This window comes from Sciurus carolinensis, chromosome 3 (genome assembly GCF_902686445.1).
Source record: "Sciurus carolinensis chromosome 3, mSciCar1.2, whole genome shotgun sequence".
Classification (NCBI taxonomy): domain Eukaryota; kingdom Metazoa; phylum Chordata; class Mammalia; order Rodentia; family Sciuridae; genus Sciurus; species Sciurus carolinensis.
Window position 1 is genome coordinate 119,595,945 of NC_062215.1, and position 21,311 is coordinate 119,617,255.

A 21,311-nucleotide genomic window follows, 5' to 3' on the forward strand; every position below is an offset into this window, starting at 1 on the left:
ATCTCTCTTTTGTAGCTTCCAGTCTTTATTCTAGTGGGCTAACACAAGTGTATTTTTAAAGTTACATTTAACTATTGTTTCTTTTAAATGCCCAAGAATGGCTATGTTTGGGTTTTAACTGTTTTGCTAGATGTTTAAGATCAAGCTGGTCAAATTGACTTGTTCCTGTCTGTTAAAGAGTCAGCTGAGCTCCCACAGGGGTCACTCGTGGGTAACTTGAGAGCAGCTTCTTAGCTCCTTTAGTGCCATTTGCTAGGTAGGGTCTCCTTGATGAGATGGCTTCCCTTGGAAGCATCATGGATATTTCCCTTTTCCAATGACCCTTTTCCAATGGCTTTTCATCCTTCAGTGGTCTCATCAATCTCTCTGATCGGGAGATCATGTGATGTGACCCAGAGTTGCAAAGCTCCTTAGAGAAATCCTCTTGTTCCCTGGTTTCAGGCTGACTCTGAGGGCAAGAGCCAAATACTGGTTTTTATGTAGTGGTAACTTCCAGTACTAATACAGACTCCAGTTAAAGATAAGGGTAAATAACAATAAAGTTATAGACATTGAAGTTAAAGCCCAGTACTCTTACTTTATGACTGGTGAGACTGGCTCGCTGGATGGTTAGATCAAACTTAGAGATTGAAATTAAATACAGAGGCCAAGAAAAACCAGTATTTGATACAGTGTTTTAATAAGGGATGATTAAAAGATTCTAGAGATAGATAGTAACGATGGTCAAAGTGAATGTACTTAATACCCCTAAATTACACCCTTAAAAATGATAAAATGGTAAGTTTTTGATCCCTGAAAATGATATCTGAAAATGAAAAAGAATTTAAACTTAACAATAAGGAAATACCCCAATTAAATAATTGACAACAGGTTTGAGTATACATCACACAAAAGAAGTCACATGAATGGCTAACAAGGACATGAAAAGATGTTCACTCTTGAGTCATTAGAGAAATGTGAAGTAAAACCATAAGACAGCACTCCATTAGGGCTAAAGTCAACATTACAGGATGACAACAGTAAGTTTGCAGATCAACTTGTGCTTCTCTATACATTGCTGGTAAGAAAGGAAAATGGTATTGCCACTTTGGAAAACAGATTTTGGTCACAAATGATTTGATGCCAGATCCTCTACCCATCCTTTAAAATCTCTATATCCCCCCTCTCTCCTTTAAACTGAAACCCATGAGATCCCAATCAACAGAGTCTCTGGAAGAGTCAACAAGAAGGGAAAAAAGCATTATAGCCTGTCACATGCATTGCATTTTCTTTAATATTTACTAAAGTACAATAGACACTAAAGAAGGATGAAGATTTGTGTAGAAGAAAAATTCCTGTGAGAATCTCAGTGCAGATAAAAACAGAAACAAAGTTCACATTTTTTTATACATCTTATTGTGCATAACCATAATGATGATTTGTTCTTACCCAACAAAGGAAACTGCTTGAGGTAGAAAGCCAGTGTAAATTCTGTATTACATATTTATTGCTAAAATACATGTAAACATTTAGGAATAATTACCATTTGTTGAATGTGAGCATCTTGAACCTCTCTACGTTCTTTATCAACTTTGCACTTTTTCTCCTTTTCATGCTCACGGAAAATCTGATCTGCTTTCATGACAGCCAGCCTTTGTTCTTTAGATTCTATTTTCCTTTGTCTTTCTTCTTCCTCTTTATTTTTCATCTAGATGTTTAAAGGTAAAGGGGGGAAAAAGAGTTTTAGCAAGGAGTCTTGTCTGAAAAGGGAATAGAATTACAAAGTTCTAAGCAGAAAGTCAGCCAGGAGCAACACAGAAGCAGAAAGATGGATGTGCTTGGACTGACTTGCATGTGGCCATTTTGTTTTTCCCATTTCTTGAGTATCAGGGATGAAAACATAAGTTAAGTGAAACCAACTAATCTCTGTTGGTTTAAAAGAAAAAGAAAACACAAGCTGCATGTGTTGGAGAAGGGGCACTGAGGTGAGAGGATCACTTAAGCCCAGGAATTCAGAGATCCCATCTCAAAAAAGAGAAAAGAGAAGGGGTGGAGAAGGGGAAGAGAAAGAGGAGGAGGAGAGGAATGAAAGGAAACAGGAACAAAAAAAAAATCTTCAGGTAGGAAAATATTTATAGGTGAAAAATTGCTACAACATTTATAAACTATCCAGTTGAACATTATAGCAGTCATAGCCATCATAAATAAATAAATTTCTTTAAAAGGTTTAGAAATATGTAAACGTAACTGGGTAATTTTTACTTGGTTTGCCTTAAAAGCATTTAAAATATTTTTATATTCTTTTATGTTAAATAAATAACAATATTTAGATATTAAGGTGGTTCTGCAATAGGTTATTACTTTGTATCAGGTTATAACTTTGTATCTATAAATGTCTTATTTATGTCATTGTTAGAAAGCAAACGCTGATTTCAAGAATATAAGAAGATAATTTATACACTGTTTTTCACACCTCTGCTAGTTTCAGATCAGAGAAGCAAAGGGGGTGGAAACCACACAGTGGAAAAGTCTTAATTTATCTCTTTTTATTAGTCCTAATTGAATTGTTTACCACAATGGCTCTATGTTCAGCAATTGCTTTTAATTCTGCTTGGCTTTTTTCATTTTTTTCTTTTTCTCTTTTCTCCCATTCAGCATCAGCTTCTGCAATATCTCTAGCAATAATCAAATCTTCATTGTCAATTTTCTCTTTAATTAGTTCACTCAGGAAGTTATTTATTCTTTCTCTCCGTTCCTCCATTAGCCTATAACAAAATAACCATACTTGTTAAATCTTCATGAAGATTTGTAATGGAGCTGATGTAATTTAATAATGCAGTCTGAAATATTAGTCTACAAAATTTAAGAGGAGACCCATTGCTCCATTTACACATTGATCGTTTCAAGTGGAAATTATTTTTTATAAATATAAAGTAACATTCTAAAAATCCAAAGATGGTAATGTGTATAACACAGTTGTATGTATGCATGTGTACATGTAGAAGAAAAAAAAGGTGTTACCACATTGGAAAATATGTTTAAATACTTGATTAGACTTCCCTGCTTACTCTAATATTGAAGGCTATAAAGGACATTTTAAAAAATAAGACCTAGGAAATAATTAATAAAGCTTATCAAAATCTGAATAAATTATCCTCTCACTGTAATGTCCGAAATTTATTCATAGCACTTCATTGACTTGATCTGCTTATATGTCTCTCTCCCTTTACGTAACTATGAGATTCTTGAGGTCAAGGACTGGAAGAATTCTCTCCTTAGTCCAGGGCCATGTATGTACCTGGTAAATCATAAAAAGTAGACACATTTTGTTAAAGGAACAGGAGGGGAAAAACTGGGCAAAAATCAGTTGTGACAAATTTACTAAGTTATTGAGAGAATTTGCAAAGTAATGTGCGAGAAATAATGAAAAGGACACAGTATATGTCCCAAAGAAAGTAATAAGTGGAGGAAAGACACTTATGCAAATAACTACAGAGGCAAAGGGTGTTACATGCCATGAGAATGCTGGAAAGCAACACAGGAGAGAAAAGGTAACCTTTGTGAAAGGGTAATGTTTCAGCAAGGATTTCAAAATAACATTTTAAGCACTTTTATTATGTACCACACACTATTCTATGTATCAGCACATTGACTCATCACAGGCCCAAAAAGAATAGGGCCGACTATGGACTGAAAACTAAAACTGTGAGCCAGCTGGGCTCACAGGTGGCATGCCTGTAATCCCAGAGATATGGCACTGAGGCAGGAGGATCACAAGTTTGAGGCCAGCCTCACCAACTTAATAAGACTCTGTCTCAAAATAAAAAATAAAAGGGCTGGGGATAGCTCAGTGGTAAAACACCCCTGGGTTCAATCCCTAGTACAAAGAAGAAGAAAAAAATTGTGAGTCAAAATAAAATTTCCTTTTTTGAAGTTAATTGTCTTAGGTATTCATAATAGTGATGGAAAGCTGACTAACAGAGATACACAGAGGGTGTCATTTTACTCTCTCTTTTTCTTTTTGTCTTTAGAGGATGTTGTTTTAAATAAGTGGTCAATGAAAACCTCAATGAGGTGATGTTTGAGTTTTGAAGATTTGAAAGAGTTAATGGAGCAAATGTATTGTTCTCTATAGGTGAGCATTCCCCAGACAGTGTATAAGAGAAGTCCTATAAAGGTTAAGAAGAGAGAATAGGAGATGAGATCTAACAGATGAAGGTGGGACCACACAGGAATTAGGTACAACCTTATGAGCCGCTGTAAAGATTAAGAGAGATGTGAAGCCACCACAGGATTTTTGCTGTTCTGGAGATAATGCAGGATCTCAAACATACTAGGCAAGAGCTCCACCACTGAGCTACACCCCAGTTCCAATCCCTCTGTTGACCTGATGCTGATGACTGCCACCTTCTTGCTGAAACTCTTCTCTCTTGATGTTCTTCCAATCTTTGGAAACTATCCTGTCTTCATTACCTCCTTTCTCCATTTGACCTTTAAACACATCTCTCTAGGGACTATCCCACCTTCATTTCTTAGTCACCCTAGGTGAGTTCACCTGTATATCCATAGTTCCAACTACCATTTATATATTTATGGTTCACAAGGCCTCCTCCAGCTCATACTCTTTCTTTCTCCACTTCCCCGCCCCTCTCTCAGCAGAGCAGTATTTTCAACTATCTATCAGAATAATTCCAAGGGTACCTCAATTCAAATGTCCCAAACTGAACTACTGATATAATCATGTCACTAAATGCCCTAATCATCTATAAAATGAGCCTTCTATTTCTGAAGACTACTTTCACATCATAACTTCAGATTTATTTTAAGACAATTTCAGACAGCACTTTATTAATTATACAAATTATTTAAGAATTCTACCTATGTGTTTCAGCTTCTTTTTCCTTCCTGATTTGTGCAAGACGCTTTTTTGCTTTGATAAATTTTCTACTTTTTTCCTCTTCATCCTCCTGATGCTGCTGTTCTACAGCTTTGATGATATTTTTATCATGCAGATGCTCCTTGGGGAAATAAGTATTTATTATTTTATGACAAAGAAAAACATCTTTCAATATCTCAATATGTAACAAGAACCTGTCAAATGATCATAACTTCTGATCCAGTAAATTTTCTCCTGGAAATTTATCCTCCCAAAATTATCAGAAATGTGAACAAAGGTTTATGTACCATGAACTTCATTTCAAAGTTATTTAGAATGGCAATAAATTGGAAATAACCTCCAAATATTCAATAACAGAAAAATAGTTAAATAAATCACAATCTCAATGTCATGATAAGATAGATACAAGTAATTAGTAAGTGGACAAAAAAGCAAAATATATTTCAATTTTACAAATTTAAATATATATGTTTATCATGTAACTATGACTGGAGGAATTGTTAAATGTGAATATTAGTTTTCCCTGGGATATGTGATGATTAATTTTTTAAAAATATTTTTTAGTTATCAATGGATCTTTTATTTACTTATATGTGTGCTGAGGATCGAACCCAGGGCCTCACTCATACCAGGCAATTGCTTTACTACTGAGCCACAACTCCAGCCCTGATGAATGGTTTTTACATCTTCTTAATGCCTTTGTATATTTCTTTGCAAATATCTCGTTTCCTTTAAAATATATGCTTACAGAATGAAACTAAACCCATATCTCTCACTGTGCATGAAACTAAACTCAAAATGGATTAAGGACCTCAGAATCAAACCAGAGACCCTGCAGATTATAGAAGAAAAAGTAGGTCCAGAGCTTCAACATGTCGGCTTAGGACCAGACTTCCTCAACAGGACTCCCATAGCACAAGAAATAAAAGCAAGAATCAATAACTGGGATAGATTCAAACTAAAAAGCTTTCTCTCAGCAAAGGAAACTATCAGCAATGCGAAGAAAGAGCCTACAGAGTGGGAGAAAATCTTTGCCAATCATACTTCAGATAGAGCACTAATCTCCAGAATCTATAAAGAACTCAAAAAACTCAACACCAAGAATACAAATAACCCAATCAACAAATGGGCTAAGGAAATGAACAGACACTTCACAGAAGATCTACAAGCAATCAACAAACATATGGAAAAATGTTCAACATCTCTAGTAATAAGAGAAATGCAAATCAAAACCACCCTAAGATTCCATCTCACCCCAATTAGAATGGCGATTATCAAGAATACAAGCAATAACAGGTGTTGGTGAGGATGTGGGGGAAAAGGTACACTCATACATTGCTGGTGGGGCTGCAAATTAGTGCAGCCACTCTGGAAAGCAGTGTGGAGATTCCTTAGAAAACTTGGAATGGAACCACCATTTGAGCCAGCTATCCCACTCCTTGGCCTATACCCAAAGGACTTAAAATCAGCATATTACAGAGATAACAGCCACATCAATGTTCATAGCTGCTCAATTCACAATAACCAGATTGTGGAACCAACCTAGATGCCCTTCAATTGATGAATGGATAAAGAAACTGTGGTATGTATATACAATGGAATATTACTCAGCCATAAAGAATGATAAAATTATGGCATTTGCAGGTAAATGGATGAAATTAGAGAATATCATGCTAAGTGAGATAAGCCAGTCTCAAAAAACCGAAGGACGAATGATCTCGCTGATAAGTGGATAAGGACACATAATGGGGGGTGTGAGGGGTTAGTGTTAGGATTAGAGTTAGGGTTAGGGAGGGGGACAAGAATGGAGGAAGGAAGGACTGTATAGAGGGAAAAGTGGGGTGGGAGGGGTGGGGGGGAAGGGAAAAAATAACAGAATGAATCAAACAACATTACCCTATGTAAATTTATGATTACACAAATGGTATGCCTTTACGCCATGCACAGACAGAGAAACAACATGTATCCCATTTGTTTACAATAAAAAAAAAAGAAGTGAAGGAGGATGTCAGCAAAAAAAAATTAATAAATAAAATATATGCTTAAAAATAACCATATAATCAGAAGAAATACATTAAACAATATAATTTTCATGTAATTTTTGAATACTGAATATTGTCATGTGGTTCACAACTGTTAAATATTTTAGACAATGGTGTCCTACTCTATTCACTCTCTGCCTTTTCCTAATCTCCCCACCAGACTCAATTACTGTTACTAGTTTCTTGTCCAGACTTTATGAAACATACAGATGTATGTTCTAACAGGCAATTTTAAAATAGTTTATTATTTGTTAAGCAAAAAATAAAATGTTTTGTTATGGTTTTGATTCCCCAAAGTCTCATGTGTGCAGAGATGGGGCATGTAGGCAGGCAATCATTGAATCATGAGGGCTTTGATCTCATCAGTGCACTAATATCAGTGGGTTAATCCATTGACAGGTGAATGGACAACTGGGAGGTGGGACCTAGCTGGAGGAGGTGGGTCACTGGGGACATGCCCTGGAAGGGTTTGTGGCTTATCTGGTTTATCTTATTCCCAGTGTGTGTGTGTGTGTCTCTCTCTCTCTTTCTTTCTCTCTCTCTCTCATTCCCAGTTTCATGAGCTGAGAAGCTTTCTTTCCTCCACCATACCCCTCTGCCATAATGTTCTACCTCACTTCAGGCCCACAGCATTAGAGCCTCTCAGCCATGGACTGAAACCTCTGAAACTGTGAGACAAATAAAATCTTCCTCCTTCGATTATGTCAGGTATTTTTTTTTTAACAGTAACGAAAAGCTGACTAACATACTGTTCATTTCAGCATACATTCCAAAATCCTAGTCTGAGTTAACCATCCTAAAAATAGTTGCCTTTGAACACAACAGCCTGGATATACAGACATGTTAGTGAAGTCTATAGAAAGAAACAACTTTTAGGTGAAAATTGTTAAATACAACATTTCATCTTCCCACATATTTAAAATTCAGGATTTACTACGTGCCAAGCAGTTTTAAGCACTCTTCTATTTTACAGCTGTTATTTTTTAATTATTTTTTAGATGTTGATAGACCTTTATTTTATTCATTTATTTATATGCAGTGCTGAGAATTGAACCCAGTGCCTCACACATGCTAGGCAACTGCTCTACCACTGAGCCACAACCCCAGTCCTACAGCTATTACTTTTAAAAGCCTGTGATCTGGTTAGGAGATATATTGGTCAATATAAAAACTAATAAAAACACCAAAGTTAGAAGTGATTATTTTGAATGATTCAAGTTTGATTTGGCTATTTTTCCCCAAATTTAATATAATGATCATATGGAATTTTTATAATAGAAAAAAAAACAGAGTTAACACCAAGTTAATCTCGTGTTTTAAAAACTGAAATATTCAGTTCAGGGGCTGGGGATATAGCTCAGTTGCTAGAGCTTGCCTCACAAGCACAAGGCCCTGGGTTCAATCCTCAGCACCACAAAAAATAAAATAAAAATAAATAAATATTCAGTTCACAGTCACATAACTAATAAATGGCAGAGTTAGCATTCAAAATGAGGTTTGTCCCAATCTAAATTTTTGAGAATTAAACATTATTGGACCCGTGAATCAAGAACAAGATTTATATAAAATGAATAATAGGATTACATGTAAAACTGTTAGAGATTAAAACTAACAGCTGAAATTTAAAATTCAAGGTTTAGGGGTATGACTAAGTGGTAGAACACTTGCCTAACATGCACAAGCCCCTGATTTTGATCCCCAGTACTGTGAAAACAAACAAATAAATAACAAGATTACAATAGAAGGTTTAGAAATTGAGGCTAACTCTCAAAATAGAAAAAAAAAAAATGGACAGGAATAGTTAGTTGGTTGTCTGCCCAGTATTCTTTCTTGTCTTCTTCATCAGTAACAGAACCCAATTTTTATTCAGGGTGAAAATATGCTCAGCTAAATTAAGACTACATTTCTAAGCTTTCTTTTTAGCTAGGTGTGACTAAATTATTACCAATGAGGTTTAGTGGAAATTGTTAAATGGTACCTTGGAATTAAAAGGAGAATGTTTAGTTTGGGCTCTTCTTTTACTTATTTTTAAGAAGTGAAAGTCTAACCATGTTACCCAGTTGGCCCTCCTGCCTCAGCCTATTAAGTAGCTGGGACTACAGAGAAGCCCCACCTTGCCCAGCTGCAGCATTACTTTTTTTTCCAGATTAAACCCAGAGGTGCTCTACTTCCTCCCCAGCTCCTTTTTACTTTTTAATTTGAGCCAATGTCTTGCTAAGTTGTTCAGGCTGGGCTAGAATTTGCAATCCTCCTGCCTCGGCCTCCTGAGTTGCTTGTGTAACAGACATGGCCACTGCACCCAGCAGGGCACTACAGTTTGACTTTTATCCTTCCTTCCTTCTTGTTGCCTGGAATGTGGTCATTAGGGCTGGAACTTCCAGCAGCCATTCAGGGCCATGTAGTGATCTTGAGGATAGATGCCATCTATATTTCAAGAATAGCAGAGTTTAAAAAGAAAAAAAAAGGAAGGTACCTCAGTCCCTGTTGACTCTGGAGGTGCCATTATTGGCCCTTGAAGTGAACACTCCTGCCCTTTAAACCTGTAATTGTTTAAACTACTATTATTTTGTATTTATTATATGTTTTAGAGTCTTCTCCTAAGAGATGAGAAAAGAGTTTTTAAGATTAGATGACTGATTCAGAAAGTCTCATATCTATCAGAAGGGTTCTAGAACAATAGAATAGACAAAATGGAAAAGAACAAAACTGCTATGGTTTGGATGTTGAATGCCTCCCATCCCGTATCCATTTATTAAAGGCTTGGTCCTCAGATGGCATTTTGGGGAGGCGGTGGAATATTTAAGGAGGTGAGGCCCAGTTGGAGGTACTTAAGTCATTTTGGATAGGCCCCAGAGTGGACTGGGAACTCCCTAGAGCTATTCAGAGAAAAGAAAAGAAAAATTACCAGCTATCACTGGATGGAATCATTAATTGCTTTCCAATAGCAACACTGTATGCTAGAGGAATATGAAATCATGAATACAAAATTCTGAATTCTGAATCCAGAATTCTGTGACCAGTCAAATTATGACTTCATATCAAATATGAGTCTGGAAGTCGACTCCAAAATTTTTTATTCAGATAATTTTAAAAATTTACCTCATATACATCCTTTCTTAGGAAACTACTCAAAGATATATTTCAGAGGCTGGGGTATGGCTCAGTGGTAGAGTGGTGAGGTACTGGGTTGAATTTTCAGTACCACATATAAATAAATAAATAAAATAAAGGTCTATTGACAACTAAAAAAAATTTTTTTAAATATATGCTGAAAAACAAAAGATGCATTTCAGCAAGATGGGGGAGTAAACCAAAAAGGAGGAAGACATTAGGCTCAGGAAATAGGAGGTGTGGCTTCAGAAAGTGGCACAGAGAGCTGGTAAACTGGGTCTTTGTCATTTGCTTTAAAAAAAAAAAAGAAAGAAAGAAAAGAAAAGAAATGTGAACATGTTTAGTGCAAAAAAAAAAAAAAGAAAGAAGAAAGTGGCACAGAGAAGTCCCAGGATGACAACTGTGCAATAGGCCTTGCAAGCAAGCAGTCCAGGAGGAAGGGCAGGATGGAGAACTCTAGATGGGCAAGCTCCAAGAAAAGCAACCACCTAGACAAATCATTATTTAATTGAACATTTGAAAACTAATGTCATTATGTGACATTATCACAGACATAATATCTGTGATATCATAGACATCAGGCAGAACTTATTGAACATTTGGAAAAATTGGGGTCATCAAAATTAATTTTAAAAAAGGTCAAAGAAATTGAGTCATAAAAGCAAATGAACACAGGCTGGGGCTGGGGCTCAGTGGTAGGGCGCTTGCCTAGCACCTGCGGGAGCGGCACTGGGTTCGATTCTCAGCACCACATAAAACTAAATAAACAAAATAAAGGCATTATGTCCATCTACAACTAAAAATATTTTTTTAAAAAAGCAAATGAAAACAAAGACAATTGTATTAACCATAGAAAAAGAAACATTTATATAATCATGTTAGTTGACTCAGCATAAAAAATACATTCATATTAATAATGATTTAAGTATAATTACGACAATTATTTAGGGGGTACAGAGGAGAAGGGTGGTAAAAGAGCCAAATCCTTAACTACCAGGCATAAAATGTCTAAAACTGATAAGAAGAAACAGCTAAAAGAACCTGAAATGGTAACCTCCAGGAATCAGAAGGGATAGGGCAAAGAACTGCTATTCTTCTTTTAAGTGATGTTTCATGTACTAGTTAAGAATGAAAACTAATTTTAAAGAAAAAACATAGAAAGTTATTAAAGTAAATTACAACAGCTGTAAAATATTACCATTTACTTAGCACATATCAATAGCACAGGAGATATCAAACATAAAGCACCCATTTACTCCTCAACGACTTTAAGGATAAGAAATCATTTTTTAAAAGTCTCATTCCCTTTCCTCATGCAAGAGAGCACACACACATAAAGTCATAGGAAATACAGCTCCCCAAAAGTATGCATTTGCTTAGAGATACAACTGAATAGCAACGTGTTTTCTACTCCATTATTATTTTTTAATATATTAAAAGGGAGGCATTTGACTTTACATTTTAACGTTTGCACTTTCAACTTACAAAAAACAGTCTCCTGTTTTCTTGAATCTCATCTTTTTTCTTTTTTAATTTTTTTCTCAATTCTATTTCATATAATAAATTCTGGCGCTTTATCTCCTCAGCATCGTTTTCTTCATATTTTTTCCTTCTTTCTTCTTCCTCTTCATGTTCCTTTATTCTTAAACAAAACATAAGTATAACTGAGTACAAATCATAAAAATAGGTTATATTTAAAGAAATGAATTAGATTCTAACCTGGGATGATCTGAAGCTGTAAGAAAAAGAATCTGTGAATTTCTTTGGGGAAAAGAATGAACATTAGTAGTGACTAAAGCAAATCCAAACAACCCAGAATTGACAATATTTTCCTTTCTTCAAAATTTGTTTCATTCATAACCCAAATAAGCTCTCTACCAGATTCAAGTATTCTTTTCCTTTAGAAAGAACCAGTTATCTGAAAGACAGACAGTAAAGGGAATGGTAACCCTATTTTACAGAAAAGTTCATAATCTCTAGTACTTCTCAATTTCACCACAAGTTGATGCTGCATAAGCTACAGGTTGAGCCCTGTAAGTGATGAGGTTTTGTTTGCTTGTTTGGTTGGTTGGTTGTTTTTTTAATTTATTTTTTGGTTTGGTTTGGTTTGGTACCGGAGATAGAACCCAGGGGCACTCAACCCCTGAGACACAGGTGATGGGGTTTGATGGAAGGAGAACAACAGAAGTCTCTTTATCCAACTGGCTACTTTGGTTGTTACTCTTTCTGTAGCCAACACTGACTAGATATTAATGCCTTCAAACTGGTGAGCCTCCAATGGCTGGCTGTCTCTCTGAGAGTAAGTGTGGGTTGCTGCTCTAGGAGATTCATCTCTAGCTCTACCTCTTCAACTCACCTCCCAAACCCTCCACCATCACTACCAGGAGCTCTCACCACCAGTCATTTATAGCAGATTCTGGATCCCAGAGGCCCCTCATCTGGCAGCCAGCTCTGCACACTGGCAAGACTGCTCAAGCCCGAAGAGTCTACCTGCCCATGGAAATCTCACACATCCTTGTCAGCCAGTCAAAAGGTATGCAGCCTGTTCCACTGATACTCTTTCTGCCATCTCTATCATAATTTTTCTTCCTGAACAGGTAGGCACAGGACAAATCAACAATGCAGAACACACAAATGGCTGGGTGCTGTGGTGCACGCCTGTAATCCCAGCGGCTTGGGAGGCTGAGACAGAAGGATCTCGAGTTCAAAGCCAGCCTCAGCAAAGGCAAGGTGCTAATAAGCACCTCAGTGAGACCCTGTCTCTAAATTAAATACAAAGTAGGGCTGGGGATGTGGCTCCGTGATTGAGTGCTCCTGAGTTCAATCCCCAGTACCCAAAACCAAAACAACAACAACAAAACACACACACAACTGAGGAATAAACTTTCCTTCCATATGTACTGAATCGAGCAAATATTTTCCCTAGAGTCCTTTCACTCAGCTTCAGGGAGAAGAAAGTCTCCTTTCCCTATGCCACACAGTACTATCTAGTTAAGTGAGCCAATAAATCCAGGACAGGATATTTCTCATTGACGCATCTGAACCGAGTAGGCATCTGCAAAGTCAGACTCACTGTCTTTAGGGGGAACTAAGAAAAAGGTCACTGCTGGTCACAGTTGAACCAGGTTTATGATTGTCAAAAAAAATAAATTTTCAAATGTTTGTTTATTTGTTTTGTTACCACTACTTAATATTTTATGTTCACAGTTTTGAAGTTTTGCAATTGTTTCTTTAAGGGAAAACAAGAAGATATAAAAAAATTTGCTACTTAACGTCTTACCAGATATGGGAGTCATTAACATGATAGCTAGGTATTCATTGGATAATTTATTGTTTTGGCAAAAAAAAAAAAAAAAACCCTATTCTGAGAATGAATTAGAACAAAGTATCTTTTGTGTCAATGAAAAGGTAATATATTATCAATCACTTTCATAATAATTTATAATAATTAAAAATTTAATTACTAATAAAGACTTTATCTTAGTTTTGTAGTTTGGATAGATCGCTCAATTATCTATCATTAATTTGGCTTAATGCAGAGTTAGGATGTTAAAGGAAACTGAGAGATCCTCTAGTTCAAAGAATACTCAGTATTCATCTTGCAACTCTCTTGCCGCACGAGAAGACGCTGATAAATAACACACAACTCCTTTCTGCTGAGTCTTGTTTCTTTTCAACCCAATGCACTGGGCAGCCTCTACTAAGCAATCATGAAAGCTCTTTTATCCCTAACTCATATTCAGAGGGTTCCAAATCTGTATTTATCTATAACAAAGTTGGAAATCAAATATAAAAAAATTAAGTCTAAAATTGGGGGTACAGCTTAGTAGTAGAGTATTGTCTAGCATATGGGAGGACCTGGTTTTATCCCCAGCATTCACACAAACACACACAAGAAAAAGTCTGACTGTTACAACTGACAAGCTTGATTTTTATTTTAATTTTCTTAAGTCTGGCTGTTACAACTGACAAGCTTGATTTTTATTTTAATTTTCTTTCTTTCTTTTTTTTTTTTTTTTGATGAGGAATTGAACCCAGGGGTGCCTAACCACTGAGCAGCATCCCCAGTCCTTTTTTTATATTTTATTTAGAAACAGGATTTCACTGAGTTGCTTAGGGCTTTGCTAAGTTGCTGAGGCTTGCTTTGAACTCACAATTCTGCCTCAGCCTCCTGAGATGCTGAAATTACAGGCATGCACCACCACACCCAGCTAATTTTCTTTTTAGAGCTGGGCTTTCACCATGTTGCTCAAGCTGGTCTGGAAATCATGAGCTCTAGGGATCTTCCTGCCCAAGTAGCTGAGACTACAGATGGGTGCCACGCCCTGCTGACAAGCTTGACTCTTTTTTTTTTTTTTTTTTTTTGCAGTGCTGGGGATGGAACCCAGGGCCCCAGGGCCTTGTGCTTGCAAGGCAAGCACTCTACCAACTGAGCTATCTCCCCAGCCCAGCTTGATTCTTTTTTAAAAATAATTTTTATTAGTTGTTGATGGACCCTTATTTAATTAATTTATTTATATGAGGTGCTGATAATTGAACCCAGTGCCTCACACATGCTAGGCAAGCACTCTGCCACTGAGCCACAACCCAGCTCAAGGTACATTACATTTTTTTTTTTTTTACATTACATTCTTTATGTCTAAAACCAAATTCATTATCTTCCTCTTCTAATCCTTTTAGTATGTGTGTGTTCTCTCTCTCCCTCTCCCTCTCTCTCTCTCTCTCTCTCTCTCTCTCTCTCTCTCTCTCTCTCTCTCTCTCTTTCTCTCTCTCCACCTCCAACAGTGGGGATCAAACCCAGGACCTTGAGTATGCTAGGCAAGCACTCTACCACTGAGAGTGTACCCCAATCCTTCTTTTATTTTGGTGACTATACCATAATCTTTTCAGTTGCCCTAAGAATCATACATAACACTTCTATAATCTTTAGACTCTTGTTCAACTAATAACTGTTTATTGAATTTCTACTATAATGACAACATAGACAAGGTTCTTGCCCTCAAATAAACATTGTAGTAAGGGACACAGGAAGAAACAAAGTAAATAGACAAAGAAAGTGATTACAAATTATGGTAGACATTATAAAGAAAATAAGGTGCCGTGGTGCACACCTGTAATCCTAGCTGTTTAAGAGCCTGAGGCGGAGGGTTCCAAGTCCAAGTCCAGTCTGGGCAACTGAACAAAACCCTTTCTCAAAAATAAAAATAAAAAGGAAATAAAATAAAATAAAGTAAAAAGAACAGAAAGAAAGAAATGAGAGACTAAGAAAATGAATACAATTGAGTTATTCAGATCACTTTGGACAGAGTTGTACAAGGAAGGCCTTTCTGCGATGGTAATAAATCTTCAGAAGAAGAATGGAAGAGTAAAATTCCAAAGAGAAGAAGAAGTATGTAAGAAGCACTGAGGCCATTTGGTCTTACTTAGCTCAAGGCCCTGGAAGATCAGTGTGCTACATGCATTAATAAGTGAGGAAGTGGTAAGGAGAGGAAGCTGAGAAGCAACAAGGCCAGATCACACAGGACCTTGAAGGATATGCTCAAGATTCCATTTTATTTCATTTATATTTTGATACTGGGGATTGAACACAGGGGCACTTAAGCACTTAGTCATGTCCCCGGCACTCCTGCCTCACTTTTTTTAAAATTTTGAGACAGGGTCTTGCTAAATTGCTTAGGGCCTCCCTAAATTGCTGAGGCTGGCCTCAAACTTGCAATCCTCCTGCCTCAGCCTCCCAAGTCCCTGGAATTACAGGTATGTGGCACCATGCCCAGCTCTCCATTTTATTTAAAATGAATGAAAAGTCATTGAAGTGTTGAATATGGGAGAGTAATGTGATCAATTTTCACTTTCATAGACTCTCTGTAGAAGATAATTAAAGAAGGGATTGAGAAAGACAGAATGTTATCGCAAAAACCCATGAACTATATGAGGGTGGCCTAGACACAAATGATAGCAGGAAATTCAAGATTTGTTTTGGAAAAATAATCAACATGAATTGCTTTTAGGTGAGATGTGCAAGATAAAGGAAAATGAGAAATCAAGATGGATTCCTAGGTTTCTGGTTTGAAAAACTGAGTGGATAAGGATACCACTGGAAAATCCACTGCAGGGGTGGGGAGTCCATACTCGGTTAGACACATGTGTTTGAAATACCTGAGCATCAACATGAAGATATCATGAACATCTGAGGCTCATGTACAGCAGGGTGGCTCAAGGAAGTGGTCTAGACTAATCAAACTTAGGAGGGCATTTAAATCTATAAGATGGATGAGATCACTTGAGCCCTCTTCTCTTTCTAAACTTTCCCTAGATGATCTTCCCCAGGGAAAAGTGGTACAAACTATCCTATTGATGATTTTTCCTTCTTTTGAAAAACTGACGGTATTAATAGACAGTAATTTGAGTCTTTTATAAGCAAGGTCTATGAATCTCTTTCTAAGAGAAAGACTTACCTATCCATAGAAGGAATCAGAGCTATTGTAGCACCAACAGATATGCTGGTTAAGTTTCATTTCAGTAATTAAGTTTAAGGTTCATGGTCAAAATCTCTCTACTTGGAGATGGTGGTGTCACCATGGCTCCTTATCTGCCTTATCCCCATCAGACTATTAGCCACAGGTAGACTCTTTCACTGGTCAAAGCACCACAGTGGAATAGCCTGCCCAGGTCTGGAGTCGAGGGATTGTTTAGAAAGTAAGAAAAATCTCACCTCAGGCACACCATTGTCCCAGAAAGAAGACCAGAAGTTATATGATGTATTTCAGTAACTGACTGCTGAGTAACTTAATTACCCCAGAATGTAGTGGCTTAAAACAATGCTAATTCATTGTCTCACACCATTCCTTTGAGTCAGGAACCTGGGAGTGACTTAGGTGGGTGATTCTCTTGTTTCAGACAAGATGTCAGTTGGGGATGTAATCATGTGAAGACTTGACTGAGGCTGGAAAAATCCATTTTCACATTTCAATTGGCAGGAGACTTTGGCTCCTTGCCACATGGACCTTTCAATAGGGTTGCCTGAGTGTTCTTACACCATGGTCATTAGGTTCCCCAAAAAGCAACCTAACAGAGACATCAAGGAAGCCAAAAGGCCTATAAAATCCTAATCTCAGATATCACACACTCTCACTTCAGCCACATTGTCATTGGAAATGAGTTATTATATATAGCCCACACTGGGGGCGGGGGAAGAATTAGCCTTCAAATTCTGAAGGGAGAAGTATCAGAGAATGTGTACACACATTTTAAACCTCCAGAAGGCAATCCCTAGATAGCACCTCATAATACAATTAATAGGCCATGGTATCCTGCAATTTCCATTCCTTTGTCATTAAAACATGGTCTCTGTCCAAACAGGAGAGTCATTTCAAATTATGACAGACCATAAGACACATGGCCTACAAAGTACATCATGATCTGATTCTAGTCTCTCTCTTCACCTTTATTCTTGACAGTGTTCCCTTTGTTTTCTATACTACAGTCATTTTGTCTACTTGTAGTGTCCCAAATCCATCATTCTCTATCTCACTTCTGGGCCCTTCCCCATGCTAAGTCCTCTACTTAAAATACCTCTACACCTCTACTCTTGGCATGGCTTGTTCCTACTCATTCTTCAGAATTAAATGCAGGAACCAAACTCTTCTGAAAAGCCTTCTCTAAACTTGGTCAGATATCCACTCTGTTTCTACATAATTTCTATGTGTATTTGCCAATATTTATCATCATATTCCAATTTATTTGGATCATTTTTTGTACCCACCTCTCCCAGACTTAAGGAAAAAGATTGTATCACATTCCTTTTTTTTTTTTTTTTTTTTTTTGGTGCTGGGGATCGAACCCAGTGCCTTGTGCTTACAAGGCTACAAGGCAAGCACTCTACCGACTGAGCTATCTCCCCAGCCACTGTATCACATTCTTTTTAATCTCAAAAGCTAGAACTAGAATTGTGGCTGGCAATTGGAGATTGTTCAATAAATGTTTATACAAATGAATAAAGTAAACAACAAATAATCTATTTTGGAATTCTGAACCTGAATAAACTTTTATTACTCAAGAAAGAGGAAAGAAACTCTCCTTTGCTTCTCTTTTTCACCATGTGGTCCTCAGTTCCCAGTCAAGTTAATGCCAGTACTACTATTCCATTTCTATAGATTTATAGAAGGGTTTAATGGGGCTCATCACCATTTCTAACAATATTTTAAAGTATGTGTCCTAAGTTATATAAACTGATGTGTGAATCAATATTTGGCAGATTACAATTTGGCAATAATTTTATAAATTTATATACTTAAAATTATAGTAATAGATTTACATTTCCCTATGTTATCTTCAATTAATGAACTGAATGTTTCTTATTCCATTTAAGATGTAGGACTTATGGAAATAAATTTGCAACCTAAGTTCACATATTGAACACCTGTCCTGCTATGGTTTGGCTGTGATTTATCCCGCAAGGGCTCATGTGTTGGAGGCTTGAACTTCAATGTATTGGTCTTGAGGTGACAAAACCTTTAAGAGGTGGGACCTAGTGGGAGGTCCTTAGGACATTAGGAGTATGCTCCTAGAAGGGACTAAAGTTCTTATGGGACCTTGAGTTAGTTCTCTCTAGAGAGAGTTATTATGGAAGCCTGAGCCTACACCCCCAATTCTCCTTTTTTCCCCTTCTATTTTGAGACGGGGTCTCACTAAATTGCCCAGATTGGCGTCAAATTTGCAGTTCTCCTGCCTCAGCTTCAAAGTTGTTCACTATGGGGCTCAGCCTGAACATTTCCTAGAGTGCACTGAAGATACATCAAAGAAACACCTAAAATAAGCCTCCTTGAACTTCTAACCTATTGCCAACACCACAAGGAAAGGGGATCCTGTAGTCAAACACAGCTTACATACAAGAATATAGGTGAGCAATACTTGCCAAGTAGCTTGATGAAGGTCAGACTGCTAAATGTATGAGTTACAATGTAAGAAGAGAGATTTCTTAGATACAGATGACTCACTTGTCAATTACTTGCTTCTCCCTGCCAATGGCTCCAATCCTAACTTGTACAAACCCTTAGAGCCTTACACTGCTAAATAAAAGAATTACAATAAATCCAAAGGTTTCTCTTCTTTTTAACAAGGGATGAGAATAACTGAAGATGACATGTAGACATTTGTGATTTTGTTTGCTTTTCTTTTTCCTTTTGCATTGCTGGATAACAGAGTTTGATGAAGTCAAGCACTCTGCCACAGAACTATAATCCCAGTCCTGACATCTGTGATTTAGGGAAATAATTATAAATATGACATACAGGTTAAGTGAAAAAAAACATTTAATAAAATGATGCTGTTAATCAAATTTCATTTTATAAAATGTGAGCATATACACTTAAAGAAAAAATCTGTGTTACATCAATGATTGTCACAGGCAAGAGGTGGGGGAGAAAACTTGTATAAAAGGTCATGAAGGGGGCTGGGGAACTAGCTCAGTTGGTAGAGTGCTTACCTCGCAAGTACGAGTCCCAGGGTTCGATCCCCAGCCCCCCCCCCAAAAAAAAAAAAAAAAAACTGCTAAAAGGTCATGAAGGAACTTTTTGGGTTAATGAAAATATTCTGATTTGGACAGTGATTATGCAGTAATATACTTTTTTTTACAATTATTTTCTTTTTTCTCTTTTAGTTGTCGACAGATCTTTATTTTATTTATTTATATGTGGTGCTAAGTATTGAACCCAGGGCCTCACACACGCCAGGCAAGTGCTCTACACGGAGCCTCAACTCTAGCCCCATATATATACTTTTTAAAAGGTGAAATTTACTAAATGTAAATTGTATGTCAATGAACCTGATGCCTCCACCATCAAAAAATGTCTAAGACAGACAAGACTGCACATGCATAGTCCCAAATACTCAGAAAACTGAGGCGAGAGGATCACTTGAACCCACAAGTTCAAGACTAGCCCAATCAACATAGCAAGATTCCAGCCAACATAATAAAAACAAATTCCTGTGTTAGATTAGATTGCTGGTAAAAAAAAAAAAAAAAAAAAAAAAAAAGATTCACTACCCTTCACCACTTCCATGGGGTCTACTCCTCTGCTCTACTGCTATTAGAATTGACCATGTGAGCTTTTTTCTTTCCTACTCACTTGCTTTCTCTCTCCTCCTCGCTTTTCCACTCTCTCCAGAATGCACCCTTTCTCTTTTCCTCTCATTTTCTCTCTTACCCTGCAGGGAGACATTGTTTGCTCAATAAACTACCTTATGTGATTTCCTGTGTCCGGCATAGTTTTCATGGGTTTCTTACATTGGTGTCGTGACTCAGGAATGACTCTTCCACTGTCTCTTAAGCAAGTGGAGCACCATCTGATGCCCTAGTGCCCCCTAGACACAGCCTCACCTTCCATTTTGCCCAGACGCTCTGCTCTGCATCCATCACTGGACTTCAGATTGAAGCACCCATCCCCAGATGCCTTTACAACCTGCTCTTCCAAACCAGAATTCTACCATGGACCCCTCAATTAAACCGATTTCTATAAAGGGAACTCCAAACTGCTTGCCCCATGCTGCCCCCATCCAGCCTGAAGAAGCCAGAGTGGTCATCACCCCCTCTTCCCTACATTAGTAAAGGAGCTCCTAAAATTAGAGGGGGAAATGAAGTCAGAATCGAGGACAGGCAGTTAGTGTAGAAATACGGGATCAGTCAAATCGAGGAAATGAAATCCATGAAAACCATCTGCCTCTGGAAGTCTGGAAGTTGAAGACTGCCCCTGGGAGAATGCACTTTTTACATCTCACCTGCCAACCCAGGCCTAGTCACGTAGGCAGGAAGGAGAGTCTGATGGAAACAAATGACCTAATCCCATCTTGGGCAACCCCAGCAGATTTTGGCCTTTGGAGGCTGTTTCTAAGTTTTTGCTGTCAACATGAAGAGGCTGGGATGGAAGAATCCTGGAACTGGGGCACATTGGGGGCCCTTGATTCCCAAGGGGCCCCGTAAGGTAGGAGAGCCTCCTCAAGTGGGCAGACAGGAGGAGAATGAGCACTGGGTGCCAAGGTTTAGAAAGGCCTTGGCATGGTCCCAGGGTCAGCTCCAGCTGGCAGGAGGAGAAGCCCATTGCTTCCTGCAGTCCAGTGGACCACACAAGGAGAATGGGCTTTGCCAAGCTCCTGGCTGCCTCCACAGGGTTTCCCTGCCACTTGGTATGATACTGCCTATACCTGACAGGACACAGACAAATCTTCCACAGTGATTGCCTTCTCTCCATCCTGAACAATTTATCCCTGGAAGACTGTTTCTAAAT

The 21,311-nt window shown here is 37.6% G+C and overlaps 1 protein-coding gene across 2 annotated transcripts in view; it reads right to left on the minus strand.

The window, feature by feature from the left end:
- The window catches only part of Cfap210 (cilia and flagella associated protein 210), a 38,905-nt gene that overhangs the window by 5,877 nt on the left and 11,717 nt on the right, over positions 1-21,311 (minus strand). The window contains exons 5-8 of one of the 2 annotated variants that reach the window (XM_047542819.1): positions 11,515-11,671; positions 4,858-4,994; positions 2,552-2,744; positions 1,523-1,687 (exon numbers count right to left, since the gene is read on the minus strand). In XM_047542819.1, the coding sequence (XP_047398775.1) occupies positions 1,523-1,687; positions 2,552-2,744; positions 4,858-4,994; positions 11,515-11,671 (652 nt within the window). Of the gene's footprint in view, positions 1-1,522; positions 1,688-2,551; positions 2,745-4,857; positions 4,998-11,514; positions 11,672-21,311 lie in introns of both variants that reach the window. The other variant, XM_047542818.1, reaches the window with a different exon arrangement.